Source organism: Mesoplodon bidens, assembly GCF_964165515.1.
Source record: "Mesoplodon bidens genome assembly, chromosome: 2".
Lineage (NCBI taxonomy): Eukaryota > Metazoa > Chordata > Mammalia > Artiodactyla > Ziphiidae > Mesoplodon > Mesoplodon bidens.
The window spans coordinates 83,893,413-83,916,212 of record NC_138177.1 but is presented as its reverse complement, the minus strand read 5'-3'; the positions used below and the strand labels follow the sequence as shown (position 1 = coordinate 83,916,212).

The 22,800-nt window shown below is 49.1% G+C and overlaps 1 protein-coding gene across 2 annotated transcripts in view; it reads left to right on the top strand.

Annotated features, from left to right (window-relative positions):
• The window catches only part of VANGL1 (VANGL planar cell polarity protein 1), a 50,777-nt gene that overhangs the window by 20,142 nt on the left and 7,835 nt on the right, over window positions 1-22,800 (top strand). For both annotated transcript variants that reach the window (XM_081224324.1, XM_081224325.1), the window contains exons 4-6: window positions 2,181-2,788; window positions 20,749-20,882; window positions 22,317-22,449. In XM_081224324.1, the coding sequence (XP_081080450.1) occupies window positions 2,181-2,788; window positions 20,749-20,882; window positions 22,317-22,449 (875 nt within the window). The remainder of the gene's footprint in view (window positions 1-2,180; window positions 2,789-20,748; window positions 20,883-22,316; window positions 22,450-22,800) is intronic.

Here is a 22,800-nt window from a genome sequence, read left to right as displayed (position 1 = left end):
TTCTTTGAATGTGTGGCTGTTTCTTCTCGTGCTTGTGTTTTTTTTCTTTTTCAAAATTGAAGTAAATTCACACAGAGAAATGAACAGATCTTAAGTGTACAGTTTGAAAAGTTGTAATAGCTGAATAAACCCATATAACCCACATTCCTATCAAGATATATTTCTTTCACTCTAGAAAGTTCTCTTATGCTTTCCCAGTCAATCCCTGCCCCCAAACCCCTCTAAGGCAAGCCCTGCATTGATTTCTATCACTGTAGATTAGTTTTGCCTGTTTTAGAATTTAATATAATTGGAATCATATTCTTTTGTTTTGGACTTTTTTTCACTCAGCATAATAACTTTGAGATTCATCCATGTTTTGCTGTGTTTCAGCAATTCATTCTTTTTTATTTTTGCTGAGTAGTGTTCTAGTGTATGAGTATACCACAATTTGTTATCCATTCTCCTGGTGGATAGACATTTGGGTTGCATCGTTTTGGGCATGAAAATAAAGATGTAAAGAACATTCTGGTTCAGATCTTTTTGTGGACATATGTTTTCATTTATTTGGGGTAAAAATCTGGGAGTAGAATTGCTGGGCCATACGATTAAGTGTAAATCTACATTTATATGAAACTACCAGACCAGTTTTCAAGAGTGATTGTACCATTTTAAACTTCTACCAGCAGTGAAAGAGTAGCGGTTGCTTCTGGCTGTTATCTTAACTCGTAACTTCCCTCATAGTACTTGATACTTGTAACTTTCCGAGTTGAAGACCTATTGTTCCCAGGTCCAAACCTTCCCTGCCGCCATCACTATTTCTTGCCATAGCTTATACATTTCATGAATCATAATTTTTTTTTTTTTTTTTTTTTTTTTTTTTTGCGGTACGCAGGCCTCTCACTGTTGGGGCCTCTCCCGTTACGGAGCACAGGCTCCAGACACGCAGGCTCAGCAGCCATGGCTCATGGGCTCAGCCGCTCTGCAGCATGTGGGATCTTCCCGGACCGGGGCACGAACCTGTGTCCCCTGCATCGGCAGGCGGACTCTCAACCACTGCACCACCAGGGAAGCCCTCATAATTTTTTTGATTGTTACTAGATTTGAGGTTATCGTTTGGCTGTGAGATCTCTATCTTGCTGATTCAGCTATTAACTTAGATTTTTCTAAATTGGTATCTTACGCATTAATTGCACCCAACTTACCACCATGGCTGACTGTTTTTTCCAAGTTAAATCATCTAGTCAAATTTCTGAGGCAAAAACCTCTTTGGACCCAATGTGGCTTTTCATTGTCTTCTTGCTCTTTTGTTGCTTTGGAACGACGTCGTAGTTGCTAGAGAAGTAGAGAAATTGTTTAAAACCCTGGCAACTGGATCATGTTAAATGAAGAGACATTCGCTCCAAACTACCTCAGACTTTAAAAAGCAAGAGAAAGTGAGACAGTGAAAGCAAGAAAGTAAAAGGCACACATTTTAGTAATCTCAGTATTTTTATGCTCTTGATGTTTAGTTTGCCATGAGAACATGTGTTTAGGGAGGAATTTTTGAGCTGTCCTGGCCAGAGATACTTGTATCTGTTTAGCTTGTTCAATGAGAAATGTTGTCAGATTGCTTGATACTTATTGAAAACATCATGGAGTTTTAAAAAATGTGTGTACCATCTACAGGTGACTTTTGATTTGTATGTAGCCATGTAAGTTTCCCTCCTGTGCAAGATCTTCCCTTCTCAGAGCTCCTGGAGGGCATAGTAATACTCCCCACTCAGGGGTTGGGCTTTAAAGTAAACCTTTATCGCCCAGCCATGAATCAAGAAGGAAATGCAGAGGGTTCTCTCCTTAGGCGGTAGGTGAGCTCGCACACGTTAGTCTAACAGCAGGATTGTCTATTCCCGAGCCTCTCAGGGACGCCAACACAGTGGATGATAATCACGAATCACCCAAACACGCAAACAGGTCAAATTATGTTTTCTCTGTTTGAAAAGTTAAATATATAGTACATTTTGAAAAATTTCAATGAAAATTGTTAAAGTTAAAAAATTCCTCTATTTAAAGAGCTAAGCCTCCATTTCCCAGGAAGCCCACTCATGTGGGTTGGTTGAAGGAGGCGGACCCTCCCTGTCCCCTGTGCCTCCGCGGGCTTTGTGGCTTTTACACATGACCTGTCATGTGGGTCTTCATCCTCACTGTTCTCTCGCTGTCAGGATGACAACTGGGGGGAGACCACGACGGCCATCACAGGCACGTCAGAGCACAGCATCTCGCAGGAGGACATCGCCCGCATCAGCAAGGACATGGAGGACAGCGTGGGGCTGGACTGCAGGCGCTACCTGGGCCTCACCGTCGCCACGGTGCTCGGACTCCTGGTCTTCCTCACCCCCATCGCCTTCATCCTGCTGCCCCCCATCCTGTGGCGGGAGGAGCTGGAGCCTTGTGGCACCATCTGCGAGGGACTCTTCATCTCCATGGCATTCAAGCTCCTGATTCTGCTCATTGGGACCTGGGCACTGTTTTTCCGCAAGCAGAGAGCCGACGTGCCGCGGATCTTCGTGTTCCGTGCCCTCTTGTTGGTCCTCATCTTTCTCTTCGTGGTTTCCTATTGGCTTTTTTACGGGGTCCGCATTTTGGACTCTCGGGACCGAAATTACCAGGGCATCGTGCAATACGCCGTCTCCCTCGTGGACGCCCTCCTCTTCATCCACTACCTGGCCGTTGTCCTGCTGGAGCTCAGACAGCTGCAGCCCATGTTCACGCTGCAGGTGGTCCGCTCCACTGATGGCGAGTCCCGCTTCTACAGCTTTGGACACCTGAGGTGAGGGGGATCGTCTAGGGGCAGAAGGACCACTGATGTCTTGCTGGAAGACAGCTAGTCTTCAACAAGTGAGGGGTGACGGCAGGCGCCAAGAGCCAGGACCGGGCTCTGACTCTTTTTTTCAGGTTTTGGGGGGAGGAGGAGGGGTGTGTGTGTGTGTGTGTGTGTGTGTGTGTATGGCAGGGTGGAGGTGGGGTTGTTCATGTGCATTGACTTTCCTCATTTTTAGATGGGGTGGCACAGGTACTGGCTCTCTTCCAGCTTGGAGTTTTGTTGGACCTATTTCCAAAGTTGTTGGCAGCTCTTAAAAATGATGGAGAGGGCTTCCCTGGTGACGCAGTGGTTGAGAGACCGCCTGCCGATGCAGGGGACACGGGTTCGTGCCCCGGTCCGGGAAGATCCCACATGCCGCAGAGCGGCTGGGCCCGTGAGCCATGGCCGCTGAGCCTGCGCGTCCGGAGCCTGTGCTCCGCGACGGGAGAGGCCGCAACAGTGAGAAGCCCACGTACAGCAAAAAAAAAAAAAAAAAAATGATGGAGAAAGGAAGCCTTAGTGATGGCTGCTGACGTTGCTCCGGAAATTGTCCTGTGAACGATAGAGTCATCAGCTGTTCCATTTTGTTCATAATGGTACATCTGGTTTACACCACTGTCCCAGTGGAATTATTAATCATTCCTTTTCTCCCCACTCTCAGAAGTGTCCTGGTTTGGGCAATAACTTATATGGTCACCTTAGTGATCCTCCAGTAAAGACTCAAGTGCAAACTTGGAAGAGTTGAGTGTTTTAAAAATGTATGCGCATGAGAAGAAGTTAGAAATACATTAAGATGTCATATTTTAAATCTGTGCATAAAATCAATTATTTTGTGGTTAACTAAAAGAGTGATCATCATTATTTATTTTATTTTGTTTTTATTTACCCCGAGGTAAACACTTTGTATAGATTGTCTTCACAGAACTCTTTGGTGTGGGTACTATTAATCCCTATATTACAGATGAGGAGATGGGGGTTTAGGGAATTTAAGTAATTTATACAAAAGAACATGACTAGCTTTGTTTAGGATCCACTAGATGCCATGAAGCCAGACCTAAGTTAATGCCCGCATTATGGCATCTTTCACTTGGTGTCATTGGCCCATTTTTCTATGTTTTTTTTCCACAAACTGTGGGCTCCCTGAGGACAGGTGCTGTGTCTTACTCTTCTTTGCATCTTCAGTGCCTGGCCTAGAGCATGGCACATGGTTGGCACTCAGATGGTTACCGGATGAGAGAATGACCTGGGATGTGTGACATTGTCCTCTCCTAGGGCTCTCCTCCCTCCTCTGCATCAACATGTATGTTGACGTGTGTAACCTGCTTGGCGTATGGTAAGCACTTTGTTGGTTGTAGCTATTACTGCTGTGATACTGCAAAGCAGCCAAGATGGCAAGGGCACCTTAGTGGAGATCAGAACAATGGGCTTTGTCATATTTTTGGCTGGGGCCCAGGGATGTGGCCCAACCTCGGTTTGGAGTCAGTGATACTGCCAAACCATCTCGGTGTTGGCACGAATCTTCTTTCATTCCTCTGGCTCAGATGTACCGCCTGAGGACTGGGTGGTTTAGCATTCAAGGCCTGTGCCACTTTGACCGATCCTTGGAGGGAATCGGTGTCTGATTCACAGGCTCTACGCAGCGAAATCAGGTGTATTGAGTCCTTTGCAGATGCCAGAGGGGCTCTGAAGGCAAGTAAGTCTCTGCTGCCTATTCATCTTAGGCAGCTTTCTTTCCCCATATTTTACATTGGAGAATGACCAGCAGACTTGTATTAAACGTCTGCTGCGTACAGAGCCCGGACCTGGGGACTCTGGAGACACAGGGTGGCTGCCTCCAAAGCTGTATTCCGGAACTCCTTGGAGGGGGGCCAGTGCCACACTGTGCAGTGCACAGTTGCAGACACAGGCCTTGGAATGGGCGACGGGAACACAGGAGGATGGGGTGGACTTCAGGCAGTGACAGAGATAAAGCCCGGCCACACATCTATCTCAGGACTGGACAGGTTTTGCTAAAGGTCAGGAGGGTGGAGAGAAGTCCAGCTCTGGTCACAGAGAGATGAGTGACATTTGGGACTCTGTAAATGTAAGTAGTTAATACACTGGCCCGTGGTGAGGCCTGCTGTGGTTTTGTGTTTTGGCTCAGCCCTAGTTGTGTGAATCCCACCTGCGGAGGTGGAAAAGGGAAGGGAGTCTTCCCACTTTAGGTAGTCCAGGCAGTGGGGCTGGCTCCCTCCGTGGGCTCCCATGTCCCTCCTCCCTCTAGGACTGCTTGCTCTGCATGCTGGATCAGGGTGGAGGTGGGGAGGGGACACACAAAACAGCCCCAGGGCAGTGTACCACGGTATGTTCAGAAAATTGTGGGTCGTCCCGGTTCCTCACCAGATGGTTGCACCAGCCAGGGGTAGACCTGGGCAGGAGACGCAGGGCCCACAGTGCCGTGTGGCCCAGGGCTTGCCGCGGACCCCTCGGGGTTGTCCTAACCATGACCAAACAGCTGCCTAGTCCTTACTTGCTATCCCTGAAGCCACTCACCCTAGCTCCCCAGGGAGACGGAAGGCGGCCCGGGGGTGGCCCCGTATCTTCCTTCCAGCCCCTCAGCAGGACCATTTGTTTTCCTCCTCTCCTTCCTTCATAAGGCCCCTCTTGCCCCTCACATGGAGACCCTGGTTGTGGAGTGGAAAGATGGCCAGGGAAGGAGAGGTGTCTTTACTCCCGGAGCCCTCGGGCAAGGCCAGCCACCCACGCGACAGCCAGGCTGTGAGATCTGGGACGGGCCAGGCTGTGAGATCTGGGGTGGGCTCGGGATCCGTCTCTCCCTGCTGTCCCCCGTGGGCCTGTCACCCGCCGAGCCTTGGGCTAAATCTGGTCTAAACCCATTGGTGGCTAGAAGAGTCACTGGGTCAGAAATAAAACTTCTAAGCCCTTTTGTAGAGTGTCGAAACAGGAGGGAAGGGGGAATCGGAATAGACACAAAGCAGGTTCCGGGGATCAGAATAGCAGGTCATCCCCAGACCCGTCCGGAATCAGGCCAGTCTGCTCTCCCGTTATGTAAGGCCCTCCCCGGAGCAGCGGCCTACTGGGCTGAGATGCAGAGCGATGGTGAGTTCTTTTGTTGTTTTGTTTTCAAAGGTGATTTTATAAAGTCAACTGAGCTATTTTTGAGAGTAGTCAGAAAAATATCTATTCTTTAGTGTCTTAAAATATGTTTCTCCTTAGCTCTCATAAAAGGTATTTGCAGGGACTTGGCTTGTTGGCAGGAATGGGGGTTTGGGCTTATTTGAAAACTTTCAGAAATGTAAAAGGTTCCAGTTGTACAAAGTGAGACCCCAAAGTAGATTAAGATACATCCCAGTGACGTAGGGATTACCAGGGCTCTTCGGGATGTCTCCCTTTCCCCTCCTCGCTGCTGTCAGGGGTGGGGGCAGGTGCTGTAGTGGTGTCGCCCCTTTACAATTGAGGGCCCCGAGCCATAGGTTCAGGGACCTGCTTGAGACCGCAAGGCACCAGCGCCTTCCTGTGCATCACACTCCGTCCCTGTGTTCTCTGCAGCATCCTGGGGTCTTGGCACGTTGGGTTCGTAATTCTCCACACATACCTCACGTGTCACTTTTCTTGGCCAAGTTCTCGCAATGAGTTGCTAACTTTTCCAGGATTTCACCAAACACCAGGTTTTGATCTGACTGTATCTGGGGAGAAACCCAGAAGAAAAAAGAGACTTAAAATGACATTTAATGATCCTCATTAATGATTTCTCAGTTTTGAAATCTTTAAAGGTAAATCCTGTAAATATTGGAGCATAGCAGCCAGTGTAATTGACTGACTGAATCCAAGATGCAGAACAAAGCAACAACAATGGAAACCTTACCAGTTAACACTGACATAGACCTTAACGTGTGCCAGGCACCTTCTAAGCTCTTAACATGTAACCCATTGAATTGTCACAGCAATCCTGTGAGGTAGGCACTGTTACCCTCATTTTCAGGTGAGGAAACTGAGGCTTGGAGGAGTTATGTAGGTTGTCTATGACCACACAGTTTGTAATTGTGGGAGCCAGGATCTGAGCCCAGGCTGGTTCCAGAATGATCTTAACCGTTTCACCATGGTGCCCCTGAGCAGATGTGTTCATGTTCACATCACTGCTTTAAGAATGCATGAGTGGGCTTGTAAGCATTTTTTGAGTGCTTACCGTGAACCAGGCTGGGTGCTAGATATTTTTGTACACCTTATTCTATCTCATTTAAATCATAGCTTCAGGGCTGGAAAGGAGGGTGTGAAGAGGATTGTCAGAGGTTGGCTGGCTCCCATTCTACGGTCGTTCCTTAGCTCCACTGGTTCTTTTATTCAGTCGCTCAGCAAACAAAGCCTCTGCCTTATAACCACAGTAGTAAGTAGGTTTGAGCCTTTGTCTGGTCAAACTTTTTTTTTCTTAATTTACTTTTGGCTGCATTGGGTCTTCATTGCTGCACGCGGGCTTCCTCTAGTTGCAGCAAGCGGGGGCTAGTCTTTGTTGCGGTGCAGGGGCTTCCTGTTGCGGTGGCTTCTCTTGTGGAGCACGGGCTCTAGGCACACAGGCTTCAGTAGTTGTGGCGCACGGGCTCAGTAGTTGTGGCTTGCGGGCTCTAGAGTGCAGGCTCAGTAGTTGTGGCGCACGGGCTGAGTTGTTCTGTGGCATGTGGGATCTTCCCGGACCAGGGCTCGAACCCGTGTCCCCTGCATTGGCAGGCGGATTCTTAACCACTATGCCACCAGGGAAGTCCCCTGGTCAGACATTTTTAACTTTCTGTTTGTCACATGTCCTGAAGAATAGCGGTCCCCAACCTTTTTGGCACCAGGGACCGGTTTCATGGAAGACAATTTTTCCATGGATGTGAGCGGTGGCGGGGGAGGGTGGGGGGGGCAGGTCAGGAGGTAATGCGAGTGATGGGGAGCGATGGGGAGCGGCAGATGAAGCTTTGCTCGCTCGTCCGCTGCTCACCTCCTGCTGTGTGGCCTGGTTCCTAACAGGCCGAGGACCGCTACTGGTCCGTGGCCTGGGGGTTGGGGACCCCTGCCAAAGAAGACCTCTTTTAACTATGGCTGTTAAAACCACCCCAAAACTTAGTAGTTAGGGCAACATTATTATCATTTCTCATAGTTCTGTGGGCTGGGCTCAGCTGGGAGGTTTTTTGGCTGGTCTGGCCAGTGGTCCCTGTGCAGTCATGTGGTGAATCCGCTGGGATTTTGCTGCTTTCTTGTCCAAGGTATTCTGTGGTTCTCCCCTTCCCCAGAGGGCCTTCCCTCTGGGGGAGTAGTGTCTTCATTAGTGTAGCTAGACAACTTCTCAGGGCTCCTAAGAACACACAAGCAGAGCTCTCTAAGCTCTCCTTTAAGGCTTAGGCCTGGAACTCACCCAGTACTACTTGCACTGCATCCTCTTCTTAGAGCAAGTCAGAGCCCCAGCCCAGATTTAAGGGGCAAAGACTGCACCAGGTGGGGGCTATTGGAAGCGTTGGTTCATCGGGGTTCACTGTGTGGCAGGTGCCCACAACAACCTCAGGCCCTCATTCTCAGAGCCTGCATATTCTTATAGTTCTAAAAAATTTAATTATTGACTTTGAGATCTCCAAGAGTCCAGAAGTAACATATTTCAAGTCAGGGAAAGAGCTGCTATAAGGAGGTACATGAACATCAATGGAGGGTGATAGCTGGTAGTCATCAGCAAGGACAGAAACCACAAAAGCAGATTGAACTCTCGTCTCAGTCCTCTGGGAAACTTGTCTATTCACAGTGACCCATTCTGTAAGATACCCATGTTGCCGAAGCCCCATTGTACCTAATTCAGCCAGCAGGTTTTTTAACTCAGTGCTTCATTCATTGAGACTAAAAGTATCTTACAAATCGGCATTGACTGTGGACCATTTAATCAAAGTTCTGGTCACTGATCACAGAACCACCCATGCTTTAGAAGAAATGATTCTTGGACTGCTTTTCAAACAGTGGAAGTTTACGATCATGTATGGTTGTAGCATTGTGTTGAAAAGGAACGAATACAGACTGAATGTGTTCCTTGAAAAATTCATAGCTAGAAATGAGGAAACAAGGAACATGTTATTGGATGATGGAGAAAAGGTGATCTTTGTAATAAAATGGCAAAGAACTTGGTGGGATTATGTTTTGCAGGAAGGACATGAATTTTGGGGGAACCAGAGGTGGAATGTTACCCCCAAATTCATTGGTCGAAGCTCTAAACCCCAGTGTGGCTATGTTTGGATATAGGACCTCTAAAGAAGTAATTAAGGTTAAGGGAGTTCCTAGATCTTCTAAAATTAGTGGCCTTAGAAGGAGAGACACCAGAGAGCTTGCCTGCATGCTCTCTCCCCTGGTGCACACGCACTGGGGAAATACCATGTGAGGGCACAGTGAAAAGGCAGCCGTCTGCAAGCCAGGGAGAGAGTCCTCAGCAGAAACTGAGTTGGCCAGACCTTGAGCTTGGACTTCTAGGCTCCAGAACTGTAGGAAAAGTCGCTTCTATTGTTTAAACCACTCAGTCTCTGGTATTTTGTTATGGCAGCCCAAGCTAAGACAGGAAACGTTAGGCACCCTGGTGACCTTTGACCCTAAAGCCCCAGGAAACCTCGGATCAATGAGCAGAGCTTAACCCCATGAAACAGAGCTCCTATTGTCCTCTCTCCAGCTCTAGCCTGTATCTTCCCAGCTTGAGTGGGGGCCTTGTTTCTCTAGATGGCACTTTGGTTTTCTAGTTAGAAGTGAGAAAAGGAGTCTCCTGGGGACGTTAAGGTTACTCCAGTAACGCCAGGATACATCCAGCACTGGAAATCTTGCGTCTGTGATTCTGGGTCAAATGATACCAAAGCTGGTGATTACCCCACTGATCAGGCTTGGCTGTCACGCTGGGCTGTGGGCCCCTCCCTCCCACATTCAAGACCGGCACCAACTGTCACGGGAGGGCCTGGCTCTATCGCCTGTGAAGTGGGGGCGTGTTTTAAAATGACCGCCAAAGGTCTTGGTTCATGTTTTTTATGATCATGGTTTCCCATGCAGTCTCAGTTTTGGAAATGTGCCTTCTTGCATAGCTGCTTTTCAGTAAAGATATTAGCAGTCCCCACCCCCACTCCCTAAGGAAACAAAGGATGAAAATGAGTAAGAGCTAAAGAGTAGCGTGTGCAGATTTTTGCTCAGGCTCTGCTCTGCTGTGGGAGAATTTCGAAGGCGGGCTCAGAGCTGCCGTTTGTGGTTTGGCCCCATGGTGCCTGTTAAAAGTGGCTTTAATGAGAGTGGAAGGTGCCGGACACTGCGGGCCTGTGTTTGCTCAGCTGCCTACTGGCAGCAGCCACAGCTGGGAAGGCTGCCCTCGCACGGTGTCTGCCCACAGATCCTCGCTCCGAGGCGGAGAGTATGGGAAGGAGCCCTGGACGTGAACCTGGTTTCCATGGTCCCATCCCCACACCCCTGCCCCTGGCGGCGGCTGGTGGATCCGCACTAGAGTGGTGTGTGGTCCGTTTTCCCAAGGACTCGCCCCTCTGCCTGCCTGGCTTTCTGCACGCTCCCGCACGGATTGATGGGTGTGATTTGGTTCAGTGTGTGTCGTACACTAACACTCAAGAGGGCAAGTGAACAGGGTCCCCTTTCCCTGTCCTGCTCCGTATTGGCCTTGCTTGGTCTCTGTAAGCAGAGATCCGTTGGCTAGACTGGTTGCCCTTGGCCTCCAGACCTTTCCATTTGGGTGCCTGTGGTTCTTCCCAGGGCCAGAGGTACCCGTGTCAAGAGGATGTGAGGCTAGATAAGAGCAGGCCAGCCGAGCATCTTGGGTGGGTCTGGAGCTGCTCTTGGTCCCGATCTAAATCTGCTTTTCAAGGCACCCAGAACAAGTGGTCGTCTTTGATGTTTATCTGGTGTGATTTAGCTCAGTGATTTAAAGCTTGGAAGGCTGATTTCCCATTGCAGGCATGGCAGGTGTAGCCCAGGTTGGATGAGGGGCCTGTGCCCTGCCCTGGAAGTGGGCTGCGAGCTCTCTGGGCAGATGTGACCGTAGCCAAACCTGCCTCTTGAGGGGAAGCACATCTCATAGGTCCCCCCGGTGCAAGGGGTCTGCCAGCATCTTTCTGTTATGGGACAGCCAGCTATGACTGGATCATCCCCTAGGTGGGGGCTTTCTTATCAGTTTTGTCAGCACGCTCAGAACCACCCGGTGGTCTCTCCGTGTTGCAGCCTAGAGGAATGACACACGTCTCGTTGTTTAGTTGCTGCGACCAGGAGGACCAGGGCGTTGCATGTAGCTGTTGGCGACTTCTGTGCTCACAGACTCCTGGTGCTGGCAACGTGGTCTCCTCCCAGTGTGACTTTGCTTGTTTTATTAGAGAGGGTGTTTCCCAGGTTACACTTTCTTAGCAGGTACTTAAAGCGGGACAGTAAAGGGCTTGGAGAAGTGCCCTGTGTGGCCCGCCAGACAGCACATTTCACCTCCTTCCCCCATAGGACTATGCGGCTTCTGGTCTCAGTTTACTATCTTTCAATAGGGATCCCCTGCAGCACTTGTCTGCAGCTGGTGTTCAAAGCCTCGTCCAGGGACACCTGCCAGTTTTCGAATCTCGATTCAGAGAACTTGGTCGCTGAAGCTGAGGAGCCGGCATGCCTGGGTCACTGGAGAATCCATGTGGCCTGGAGAAGGGCCTCCATGGGCCTCCCCAGCAGGACAGGGACGCTGGCCACTGTCCCCTCTCAGGATGGGCCTCGCATCTCAAGATCTCAGGCAGCTACGTGTCCCCCGCGCTCTGTCATGAGAAGGTCCCAGAACATCCTGCCTTTCTCCCAGATCTTCCTGCATCCTAACCCAGACCTGTCAGTAAACAGGAGCCGATTCCAGTTTTTGCCGCTCCCTGTCCTCAAGTTCCCAGGTGATGACTGCCTGTTATCTGTGTGGGACTTGTGTAAGCTACTGCCCCCAGTGCAGCTGTAAGACAAACATTTTAATTGAAGGACAGGAGGGCCAGGAGGTATGAACGCTCGTGTGTCCGGTTCTCAGTAGAGGAGGTGGTAGGAACGTTCAGGGGCTAATTATATGTGCGTCTCTGGGACTCACACGGATGTTACTGCAAACGCTCCTGACTCTCGGTCACAAAGTCCGTTCATCTCCAAGTCCAGGGAGCAGTGAAGCCCACACATTCAGGAAGATGTAACCCTTGTTGACTGTCCTGGGGAGAAGTAGCAGTCGGGTGAAACCGAGGGCATCAAGCTCTCTCCCAGGGTGGGAATTTTCCCAAGAAGCTGAGTCAACTTTCATTTTGGATCCTGCATTTTAGAGTTGTCTCAAAGACCTGGGTTCCAGCCTAAAATTCACCTACCGGGTAGGCATGCCTTAAAGAGCAGGAGATGCGGTGGCCGTGGTTCCCAGGCTCCTTTACGGCCATTGTCCTCTGGGTCTTCTCAGCTGGCTCACCCTCTCTGCTAACCCCCATGCCCCCACCGACCTTTCCTTCCCTTGTCCTCTCTCCTCACCCTCTCCCCTTTGCCATTCATGCAGCGCCTCGGCCACCTAACCTTAGCTTAGCCTTGCCCTCTACCTGCCTCCATCCTGCTTTCCCTAAATACAAGTGTATTCTCTTCCTGCAGCTGCTGGCAAAGGACCACAAACTGAGTGACTTGAACCAATTTTCTCTCTGAGTTTTGAAGGTTAGAAGTCCGAAATCTAGGGCTTCCCTGGTGGCGCAGTGGTTGAGAGTCCGCCTGCCAATGCAGGGGACACGGGTTCATGCCCCGGTCTGGGAAGATCCCACATGCCGTGGAGCGGCTGGGCCCGTGAGCCATGGCCGCTGAGCCTGCGCATCCGGAGCCTGTGCTCCGCAACGGGAGAGGCCACAACAGTGAGAGGCCTGCATACCGCAAAGAAGTCTGAAATCTAGGTGTTGGTGTTGGTAGGGCCGTGTTCCCTCTGCACCAGGGAAGAGCCCTCCCTTGCTCCTCCTCGCTTCTGGCCACTGCCTGCAATCCTTGGTGCTCCTTGGCTTGTAGCTGCACCTCTCCAATCTCAGCTCCGTCATCACACGGCCTTCTCTGTGTGTCCTATTTTCTTCTTATATAGACGCCAGTATGACCTCATCTTATTAACTAATTGTAATTACATCTGCAAAGACCAATAAGGTCACATTCTGAGTTTCTGGGTAGATGTGGATTTTGGGGAGATGCTCTTCAACCCACCCCATCAGGTTTCTCAGAGCTGTCCTAGGACTCAGCACTGTGACCCCATTGCTCTTGTTGTAGCCATTTAGGTGGATTGTTGAACACCAGCCCGTTTCTGCCTATGTTGCTTCCTCTGCCTGGAATTGGCTTTATAGGCTGTCGTCCACATGGTGTGACCATCGTTCATCTTTTGAGACTCAGCTTTGCCTCCTCTTTGGATCTTCACCTGAAACTCCCACCCCCACTCACATGCTCTGTCTTGGCCCCCAAGTCACTCAGCTGTACTTACCTGTTGGGGTGGTTGTCACCGATGGGTGTGTGAGCCCCTTGAGGTATCGTTCACATCCATCCCAGCACTTAGGACTTAGCAGGTGCTCATACTTCCTACTTGCCTTTGGATGGAGTGGTCAAGGCTGGTCATTAGAATCTTTCTGAATGTTAGCATCCTTAGTTGACTGGCAGGATAATGAACACTAACCCTGAAGGGGGGCCTTTGCAGATTTCACTCTATGACCAGCACACTGTCTCTCCAGAGCTTTCCTGTCAGCACATACCCAGGCAGTCAGAATAAAGGCAGCTAGCTAGTGTTTATGTGGGGCTTTGGTATGTAGGAAGTGCTTGCTCATTTTTCACACAGTGGGAAAGCTGTTTTTGTTGACAGAGCTCAAGGGAGCAATTAACATTTGAAAAGAAGTGGCTAAAACCTGAACAAGGCTTCCCCACCTGGCCCTATCTCTCACCTTTTCTCCCTGCTCTGGGAGAACTTAAAGCTGTGGAGTGTGAGGCCTCTGACTGGGTGAGCTCTTACAGCCTTAATATTTCTGATTTTAATAGCATGTGCTAGTTTAATTGCAGAAGCCACAATCAAATCCGAGGAAAGTGAATGAATAGGAAATAGACAACTCTGTATGGGGGGGGCAGGGTGGTGTGCACATACTTTTTTAGGCCTCAGGGCCCTTATCTGCAAAATAGGAAGGTTAAAAGGGAGGAGGTTTATGTCCACAGTTGTTTTCTTCAAGTATATGATGGGCTTTCACAAGAAAGAGGGGCTTGGGTGCGGAAGGAAGCTGTGGGTGGACCAATGGGTAGAACTTAAAATAAGGTCATTTCAGTACAAAGTGAGAGCATATTTTCTTTTCAAGCAGAGGCTGAATGATTTCTGGGGTGTTTTAAAGAGTTGGTGCTTGGATTGCGAGTTGGGACTAGATGGACTCTGATTTCTTCAATTCTTGAGTCTATGCTTGGGAGAACACTAAAACTCTCTTCATTTCAAGAATTTTCTGATTAATGTAAGTAGAGGGACTTCCCTGGTGGCACAGTGGTTAAGAATCCGCCTGCCAATGCAGGGGACTCGGGTTCGAGCCCTGGTCCGGGAAGATCCCACATGCCATGGAGCAGCTAAGCCCGTGCGCCACAACTACTGAGCCTGCGCTCTAGAGCCCGCGAGCCACAACTGCTGAGCCTGTGTGCTGCAACTACTGAAGCTCGCGTGCCTAGAGCCCGTGCTCTGCAACAAGAGAAGCCACCCAGTGAGAAGCCTGCACATCGCAACAAAGAGTAGCCCCTGCTTGCCGCAACCAGAGAAGAGCCCGTGCGCAGCAACGGAGACCCAACGCAGCCAAAAATAAAATTAATTAATTAAAATAATAATAATAATAATAATTTTATATATATATGTGGAGATTGGATCATGCTTTTATGTCCAGGAACTGTGTGACTATTTTAGCCAACAACCAACCCCATCCCTTGATACAAAATGCTCAGACTCATTAGTAATATGATACTACTTTATATTTGTATAATCCTGTAAGTTTATAAATGTTTTCACTGGCAGTATTTCATTTGCTCTTCTCAACAACCAAATGCAGTAGTGGGTATTCCCTCTCTATCATCAGCCAAGAGACAGGGCCCAGAAAAGGGAAGTAACTTATATGGTTTACAGAGTAGCAGGATCAGATCTGGAATCCAGGCCTTCTGACTCCAAGACAGTGCTTTTTCTACTTTTTTGTACCACAGATGCCTCTCAGTAGCTACAGGTTTGATTTTTCAGGAGGCTGAGAGTTGGCAGCAAATACTGCATAAAAACAGAGAGTAGCATGACTTTATGGTCTAGGTCCCTAAGGAAAGCAATGGCCCTGGCTCATTTCCTGTAGTAGTGCCCTCGTGGTAGCCCTTGGTGGGGAGGGCAGTACAGGTACACATAGGGGACAGATTGGCCTCCCCAGCAAACACAGATTTGTAAGCTCACGGTGCTACCATTCATAAGCCATTTGCTTTGGGTCAGGCACTTTAAAATATATTATCTCATTTAATCTTTAACAAAAACCTAAACCAGGCAGGCAGCTTCTCCTTGAGAAATAGGAAAGTGGAGGGTGGACTCCTGAGTCTCCAGTATTTTTCCTGGCCTCAGTGCCAACTGTTGAAGGCTCAGAAAGTCATTGAGTTTGGAATTGTCCCCATTGACATTTAAGCTCATGAGACAACTACCACGGGTGACTCCAGACCTCAGCCCAAACCTGTATATTTGGGTCTTGCAGTCTGTCACTAGATTTTCTGACCAGCTACTTGCACCGGGCTGGCCCAAGTCACTTCATTAACCTTTTAGTAATACATGTACACAGTTGACTGTTTTGGAGCCCACTTACCGTGTTATAGCAGGGTTTTCTGTGTTGTTATATTCTCGTCTTACAGATGAAGAATCTGAGCTTTGGAGAAATGAGTTAACTCGTTCAAGGTCAAAGAATAAATGGAAGAGTCAAGGGTCGTGCTCTCTGGGCCCTGAGCCTGCACCATCTACAGTGTGCCTCCTAAACCCACAGTCAGAGAGAGTGGAGAGGCTGCGGAGGTACAGATACGTAGGGCATCAGTTTGGTTTTGTTTTTCAGAATTTATTTTTCAAAAACATGTCTTTCAGAGTTTTATGAACTAAAATTTGAACTGTGTTCGGAGGTGCTTCTCTCCAAATGTGTTTTAGAAATGTAGCACGAGGGTGAGCCCTCTCCTCCGTTGCCATGGCAGTTTTGTATGACAGTTGTCACTGACACTGGAAGATGTTCTGTAGCTGATTAGACATAGCATTTCACATTGCACCCTCTTTGTCCTGAAAAGAAAATAGACCAGTAGAGTTGAGGGGGTTACTTTCCCACTGGGAACAGCATCAACTTCTTCTGGTTCTCATCATGGCTAGTCCATCATCCATGTTGTCCTTTTCTAGGCGTATCTGGGGTTCCTGTACTTGTGTTTTTATGTGCAGGTCTCAAGTGAATTTCTGTTATGAGCTATGCGTATCCATGCGCTGTTTTCCACAGATATATGTGGTCTGTGAAAAGGGGCATTTCCCTGGGAGGGTGTATTGGAATGCAGTAATTATTGAGCTCAGAGTTCCGTATCTTGGGAAAGTGCTCCTTGCCATGGGTTTTTGGTGTGGCCATGTCCACAATCAGTCTGGACATCAGGCTCTGCCTGCCCGTATACACGGTTTCTGCATGAGGATCATTTAATCAGGTTACTGTCTTTTGTCTATGACTGTGGTAATCATAAGAGAGGCAGCAAATTTCTTACCAGCTCAGTTTTTCTTGCCTCCCTCCTTCCCCAGAGGCAGTCTGGTCTGGAGACTGGGGCTAGTTGAAGGGTTTGCTTTTGTTCATCTCTGAGGCCCCTCTGCCTCTGAAACTCCATGGTTTTATGAAATACATGCTCAGAACTGATCCTATACCTGTGGCAATTACTAGGGTTTCCTAAATGTGCAGGTTGAGCCGACGAGTACCGTGCACCGTAGGGAAGCCACTGCAGGTGTCCCTGTGCGTGGGGGACTTTCCCGGGGCTTGTTGGAGAGCGAGCCTCGCCCGTGTGACTCCCCTGACAGGTCAGTGGGGACCGGAGGGTTGGAAAAGCCTTCCTGAAAGAAATCAGCCCTGCTTTGGCCCTGTGAGATGCCATATTTGGAAGATGCCAAGGAGCAGAGGCAGGGGACTTCTGAACCCCGACACTGGCTGAGGACAGGGGTGCTCCTGCATCCTGGCATTATTGGCTGAGGACAGGGGTGCTCCTACATCCTGGCATTGTGGAGCCATAACTTAGGCTGATGCTAGGGTGCCCTGCAGGGTGTCCCCTCAGTAGATGCCAAATGATACAGTAGTCGTAGATTTCTTTCATCCTGAAGTTATCTAACAAACTCAACCAGTCCAGAGCATGAATCAGGAGCCAGAACAGAAATGAGAAAGCCCTTAGACTTGGGATTGAAATCGACATCGGACTGCCGTACTGGAGCGGATATCACTTAGCCCGAGCAGAGCGCCTCACTCCGGTGCGGCAAAGCCCATTTTCTCTATTTATACCAAGGTTGAAGATGTACAAGAACAGAGGATCATTGCCTGAGGCAGCTAGGTTGACAGCAGCTAGGAATGACTTTGGTAGCCAGTAGTGAGAGATAACATGGTGAAGAATGAGAAAAAACGGCTGTGAGTACTCCAGGTGACTGCAGCATGGGCCCCAAGAGGAACCCCTGCCTCCTAAGGGCTCTGACATCCCCCTCTGATACATACGAGGCACAGCCCAGTACCTAATTCGGGCTGGTGATCACCCTGACTCACCAACAAGACTTACATCATATATTACGTAGTCTGCTCTCTTCAAAAAGGTAAAGAGGGGCTTCCCTGGTGGCACAGTGGTTGAGAGTCCACCTGCCGATGCAGGGGACACGGGTTCGTGCCCCGGTCCGGGAAGATCCCACATGCCGCGGAGCGGCTGGGCCCATGAGCCATGGCCGCTGAGTCTGCACGTCTGGAGCCTGTGCTCCGCAACGGGAGAGGCCACAACAGTGAGGGGCCTGCGTACTGCAAAAAAAAAAATAAAAGTGAAGATAGGCAGATTGGATTTTAATCCAATTTTAATCTCAACTTTTTTTTTTTTTTTTTTAGCTCCCGTGTTGGCTTGTCAGCCTGTGGAGGCGGGCAGGTCCACAGCTGATTCTGGGGCTTTCTGGTGCCTCTCTGTTGAGACCGGGCTGAAGGAAGAAAACGTCACCTGAGCTCTGCCCCTTGTTTGGTTTTCTGAGCAAAGGCTCCAGAGCCTGGGGAGGCTCCTGTCCAGTCCCTGAGCCCTCCCCAGGCCACCCAGGGCTCTGGCGTAATGCTGATGGTGGACTTGCCTAGTTTGGAGAGCAAGGCCCCTGCCAGAGCTGGGTGTGGACCGACATCCCTTCTCCGGGCAGCATGGTGGTTTTGGGGGTAGAGAGGTTGGGAAACAGGGCTGCCAGGCTCCGGTCCAGCCGTTCCCTCTCTGCCTTGCAGGCCCCGGCTGAGGTAGTATGATGCCCTGGGCCCCTCCTTGCGGGCTGGCTGAACAGAAAAGCCAAACCCCACAACCACAAGAGGGTTTGCTTTGAAGACGGGCCTGAGTATAACCTCTGAGTTGCCTTTTTAAGTTTTAAATCTTGATCAGGGAAATACTTCTCTGCTGGAATCCAGGCCCCTTGAGATGTGTCCATGTCAGCACAGGAGCCTGGGATGAAGTAGCTTGCACGCGGCAAGTCTGTGCACATGAACAGACCTACTTCTGTGTAGAGGGGCTCCTCATCTCCAAGAAGCCCAGAGACTTTGGAAAAGCAGTGCCTGGGCAGGCGGGTGGCGGTGCATAGGAAGGAGTGTTCGTGTGTGATCAGCAAGCAGGCAGAGGCCACCGTCAGCCTCAGGATGGAGCAGGAGGTGGAGAAGCAGCACGTGCCCCGCCCGTGGGAGAATGTCACGGACACAGGGACGGAGCCGAGGCTGGCCATGCTGAGCCGGGGATCCGCCGGGCAGGGTGTCTGTGGAAGCCAAGAGGACTTCTGCACAAAGATCTATGACACACAGACCTCAACTCGAGGGCCACTTCGCTTCCTCAGGAAGTTGCTCTTACGCCTACGCAAGTCCTAGGTGCTTAGAAGCCCTCCTCTGCTCTTCCTCAGCCCGTGTATTCCAGCTGGTGGTCACAGAGCTTCTGTTCCGCATACGCCGCCGGCAAGGAGAAGCTCCTCCCACCGTATCTTTGCATTCCCAGAGCTTGGCTGACATAGGTTCTTAAATACGAGTGGTGAGTGGGTGACTGGAAGACTAAATGACTAGGGCTTTTGAACGTGGATTTGCTCTTAGGAATCTTATACTTCTGGAAGTTGGTCTTCCCACATTTCCCCAGCCCCGCATGAGTGTGCATATCTAGGTTGATACTAAGCCCCAACTGAATGTGGATCACGGATCGAGGCACTGTGGGGATATGAGTAAGAAAGCATTGCCATGACTCTGCTCTCAAGGAGATGAACTGATTGACTTCTAGATTGTTTTCCGACTCCACGTTAAACTCTGGGGGCACAGCCCCAAGGGGAGCTGAGGACTGGGTTGGCAGAGTGTCAAGCTGATGGGTTAGGGGCTGTCTTGTCTTGGTGTGAAGAACCCTGAGCCGCTCGGAGAGCTGTAGAAGGCAGTGTGGTCATCCAGGAATTGAAGGCAGCCCTATCCTGGTGCCCAGGCTATTGTAAATAATCCTTATACGCTCACCTACTTAGCAGGGAAACAGGAAGAAAAATATAAAGGGCAAGATGTAAATAACTATGTGGAGTTTAGCACACTGGTGGTTGGTGGACATCTAAGAGACCTGGAGAGGTCCGTGCATACGTACACTGTCCTACAGTGGCCACACATCTGGGAGAAGGAACAGATTGGAGTTCCAGCTCTGCTGTTTGGTAGATGTGTCCTGTTTGCAGGTCATAGATTTTTGAGCCTTGGTTTTCTTCCCTTGAATGATTGTGAGGGTCAAATGAGATGAGGTATGTAAAATCCCTGGCTGTGCTATTACAGGTCACTCTTTGAAGGGGTGAGTGTCCTGTATCTGTGTCCAAGAGCATGTTCTTTTGCAACCAATACCGAGTATGGGTGCCCCCTTCACCCACCTGCTACCTCTTCTCTGCTCCTCTGCTGCTCCCAGAGGGGCCAAGCTGGTGACAGGTTAGAGATCGCAGGACACTGGCAAGTGGAGTCCTCTTGACACACCCCTGCGGAGGACTGGAAACAGCAACCCACGGAGCAGGAGACCTTGTAGACCAAGAAAGAGTGAGGTCCCAGCTGAGGCCTCAGGGGGCTCAGGGAAAAGGATCTTGTTTCCTCTGAAAGAGGGAACTCTTGCTGGCCTGGGATGGATGGGATGCAGAGTAGGAATCAGGATTAACTAGTGTTTGCAGCCCGTATTTTTCCAGTGCACTTTGCCCCGTGTGGGTGTTGTTTTGACCTACAGAAAACTGAAAACCCTACATTCCTTCCATCAGGGGCAATGAGGTGTAGGTAGAAACACTGCTCTAGGACCTGACAAACTTGAATCTACACTTTGTTGTTTCACTCAGTAGCTCTGCAGCCATCTGTAAGTCCTTGACCTTTTTGGGGTCCTCAGTTTGCTCTTCTGTAAACTGAGAAAACGAGGAACGTTCTGTGTAGCCTCAGCAAATCTAAATTAGAAGGTATAACATTCCTTTCTCGCCTATTGGCTAGATGGGATGCGGCTAATGATGTAGCCTGGGAGAAGGCACAGAAGCCACTGAACGATGGGACTTAAGTTTCATCTTTAAATTCTTGTCCTGGAGACGAAAGATGTGGTGAAACCAGGAGCCTTCTATGTGCGGTTACCCTTGGTGATCTGTTATTTTACCTGACTCCAAAAGAGGATTTTTTTTCCACATAAGACCTGCTTGGAAAAACTGCATTAATTTTGCCTTCTTTTCTCAGTATCCAGCGAGCGGCATTGGTGGTTCTGGAAAATTACTATAAAGATTTCACCATCTATAACCCCAACCTCCTAACAGCCTCCAAATTCCGAGCAGCCAAGCACATGGCAGGGCTGAAAGTCTACAACGTAGATGGTATGTGCCTTGAAGTGGTGTCTCTGGTGGGTGCAGGGGGCAGTTGGCCAACCCAGTACTTAGATTAAACTGTATGTTCCATTTGGTTCTACCCCTCTCAGGGTCTGCCTTTATGGTACATTCTCATTTCAGAACAATTTTTCCTTTTTTCTTTTTCTTTTGTCTTTTCTTCCTTTCCTTTTTTTTTTTTTTTTTCCTGACAAAGATATTTTTAGAGAAATGTTGATTGATAGTCTGCATATGTGGGAGATTCATTCATTTGAGGATTTTATGAAAACGACATGAAACAGTAGTGATGTGGGTTTCCTGCCTCCTGCTGTGAACATCTTGCATTGAAAGCTCATAGGAAAAGGCTGCTTTTCAAAATTTGGATAAATTACCGAAGATTCAGCTACTCCAATCCATTAAGACTATAATTCAGACCTCTGGTGAGATTCTTACAGGCATTTGTCAGTCCTGGCTGAGAACCAGAGTTGAGTGGGTGGCTGGAGGCCGGAGGCCAGGCTGGGGACATCAGAGCTGTGTTTCGGGCTATCAGATGGTTAAGTGCAAGAAACAGGACACGGTGTCATTTCTTGCCAGGTACCTTGGGTCAGGGCAAGAGCTTTGCAAAGCCTAGAAGAGGATCATATTGTTAACAAGTCGAGTGATTTATAGGCGGTGTCAGTTTTAATGACAATATCCTCCCCCTTTTTTTGTTTTTGGCTCTATGAGATGTGCACTCGCTTGTGAATCCTGAAGGATTGGTAAATTTCACAAACCTAGTGCAGAATCCCACTAGCAAGCCAGGCCATTAAGTAGATGATGCGTAAGGAAGCATATGATCTGCCTCGTCCTTCTGAAAAGTTAAGGCAGTCCGTGGTCAGGGGAACGAGACCAGGAGTTCTAGGTGTGTATTAATAAACATGACATTTTGCAAGACCCCAAGCCTGGGTATTTTCTGTAAAAGTTGTGGCTACCATGACACTCCAGCACGTGTGTGGTCAATGTCTCCGTGGCCATTGACTCTCTTTTTCCTGTCCTGTCCCCCTCATCCCTCTCATTCTCTCCCATTGTCTTGTTGCTGAAATGAATGTTCCAACTGCCCTTATGGCCAAAATGGAACTTTATGTAACAGATGGTAAGTAACATCTTCAGCATAGTCTGTGCTATTTTTGGCCAGCATTTTAATTGTCAAGCATTCTTCATCTCCTTGGGAGTTCCATTTCCACTCATCAAGTTGGGGTTTGGGGAGATTTCCTTCTTCTTGTGAGCGTTTTGAACGCAGATCAGGGGGTCCTGTTCACCCTTCTGGGAAGTTACTTTTGGGATTTGTGTACGTGCTTCACAGGGGATGGGTGGACGGTACTGACAGACTGTGGACTAGTTTTCTGCTCTGTTTCGCAGCCCCAAGGCATTAAAACTGTCCTTCCTCCATCGTCCTTTCCCCCAAAGGCCCCAGTAATAACGCCACTGGTCAGTCCCGGGCAATGATCGCCGCAGCTGCTCGGCGCAGGGACTCGAGCCACAACGAGTTGTATTATGAGGAGGCGGAACATGAACGGCGGGTGAAGAAGCGGAGAGCAAGGTACACTGCCCACCCCCCAAAACTAGCATGCCTGTAACACTTTTCTTTTGAATGGCATACTAACTCTCTTTTTCAAAAATTTATTTTATTGAAGTATAGTTGATTTACAATGTTGTGTTCATTTCTACTATACAGCAAAGTGACTCAGTTATACATACATTCTTTTTCATATTCTTTTCCATTTTGGTTTATTACAGTATGTTGAATACAGTTCCCTGTGCTATACAGTAAGACCTTGTTTATCCATCCTATGTATAACAGCTTGCATCTGCTAATCCCAAATTCCCAGTCCTTCCCTCCCCCAACCCCCTCCCCCTTGGCAACCCACAGTCTGTTCTCTGTAAGACTTTT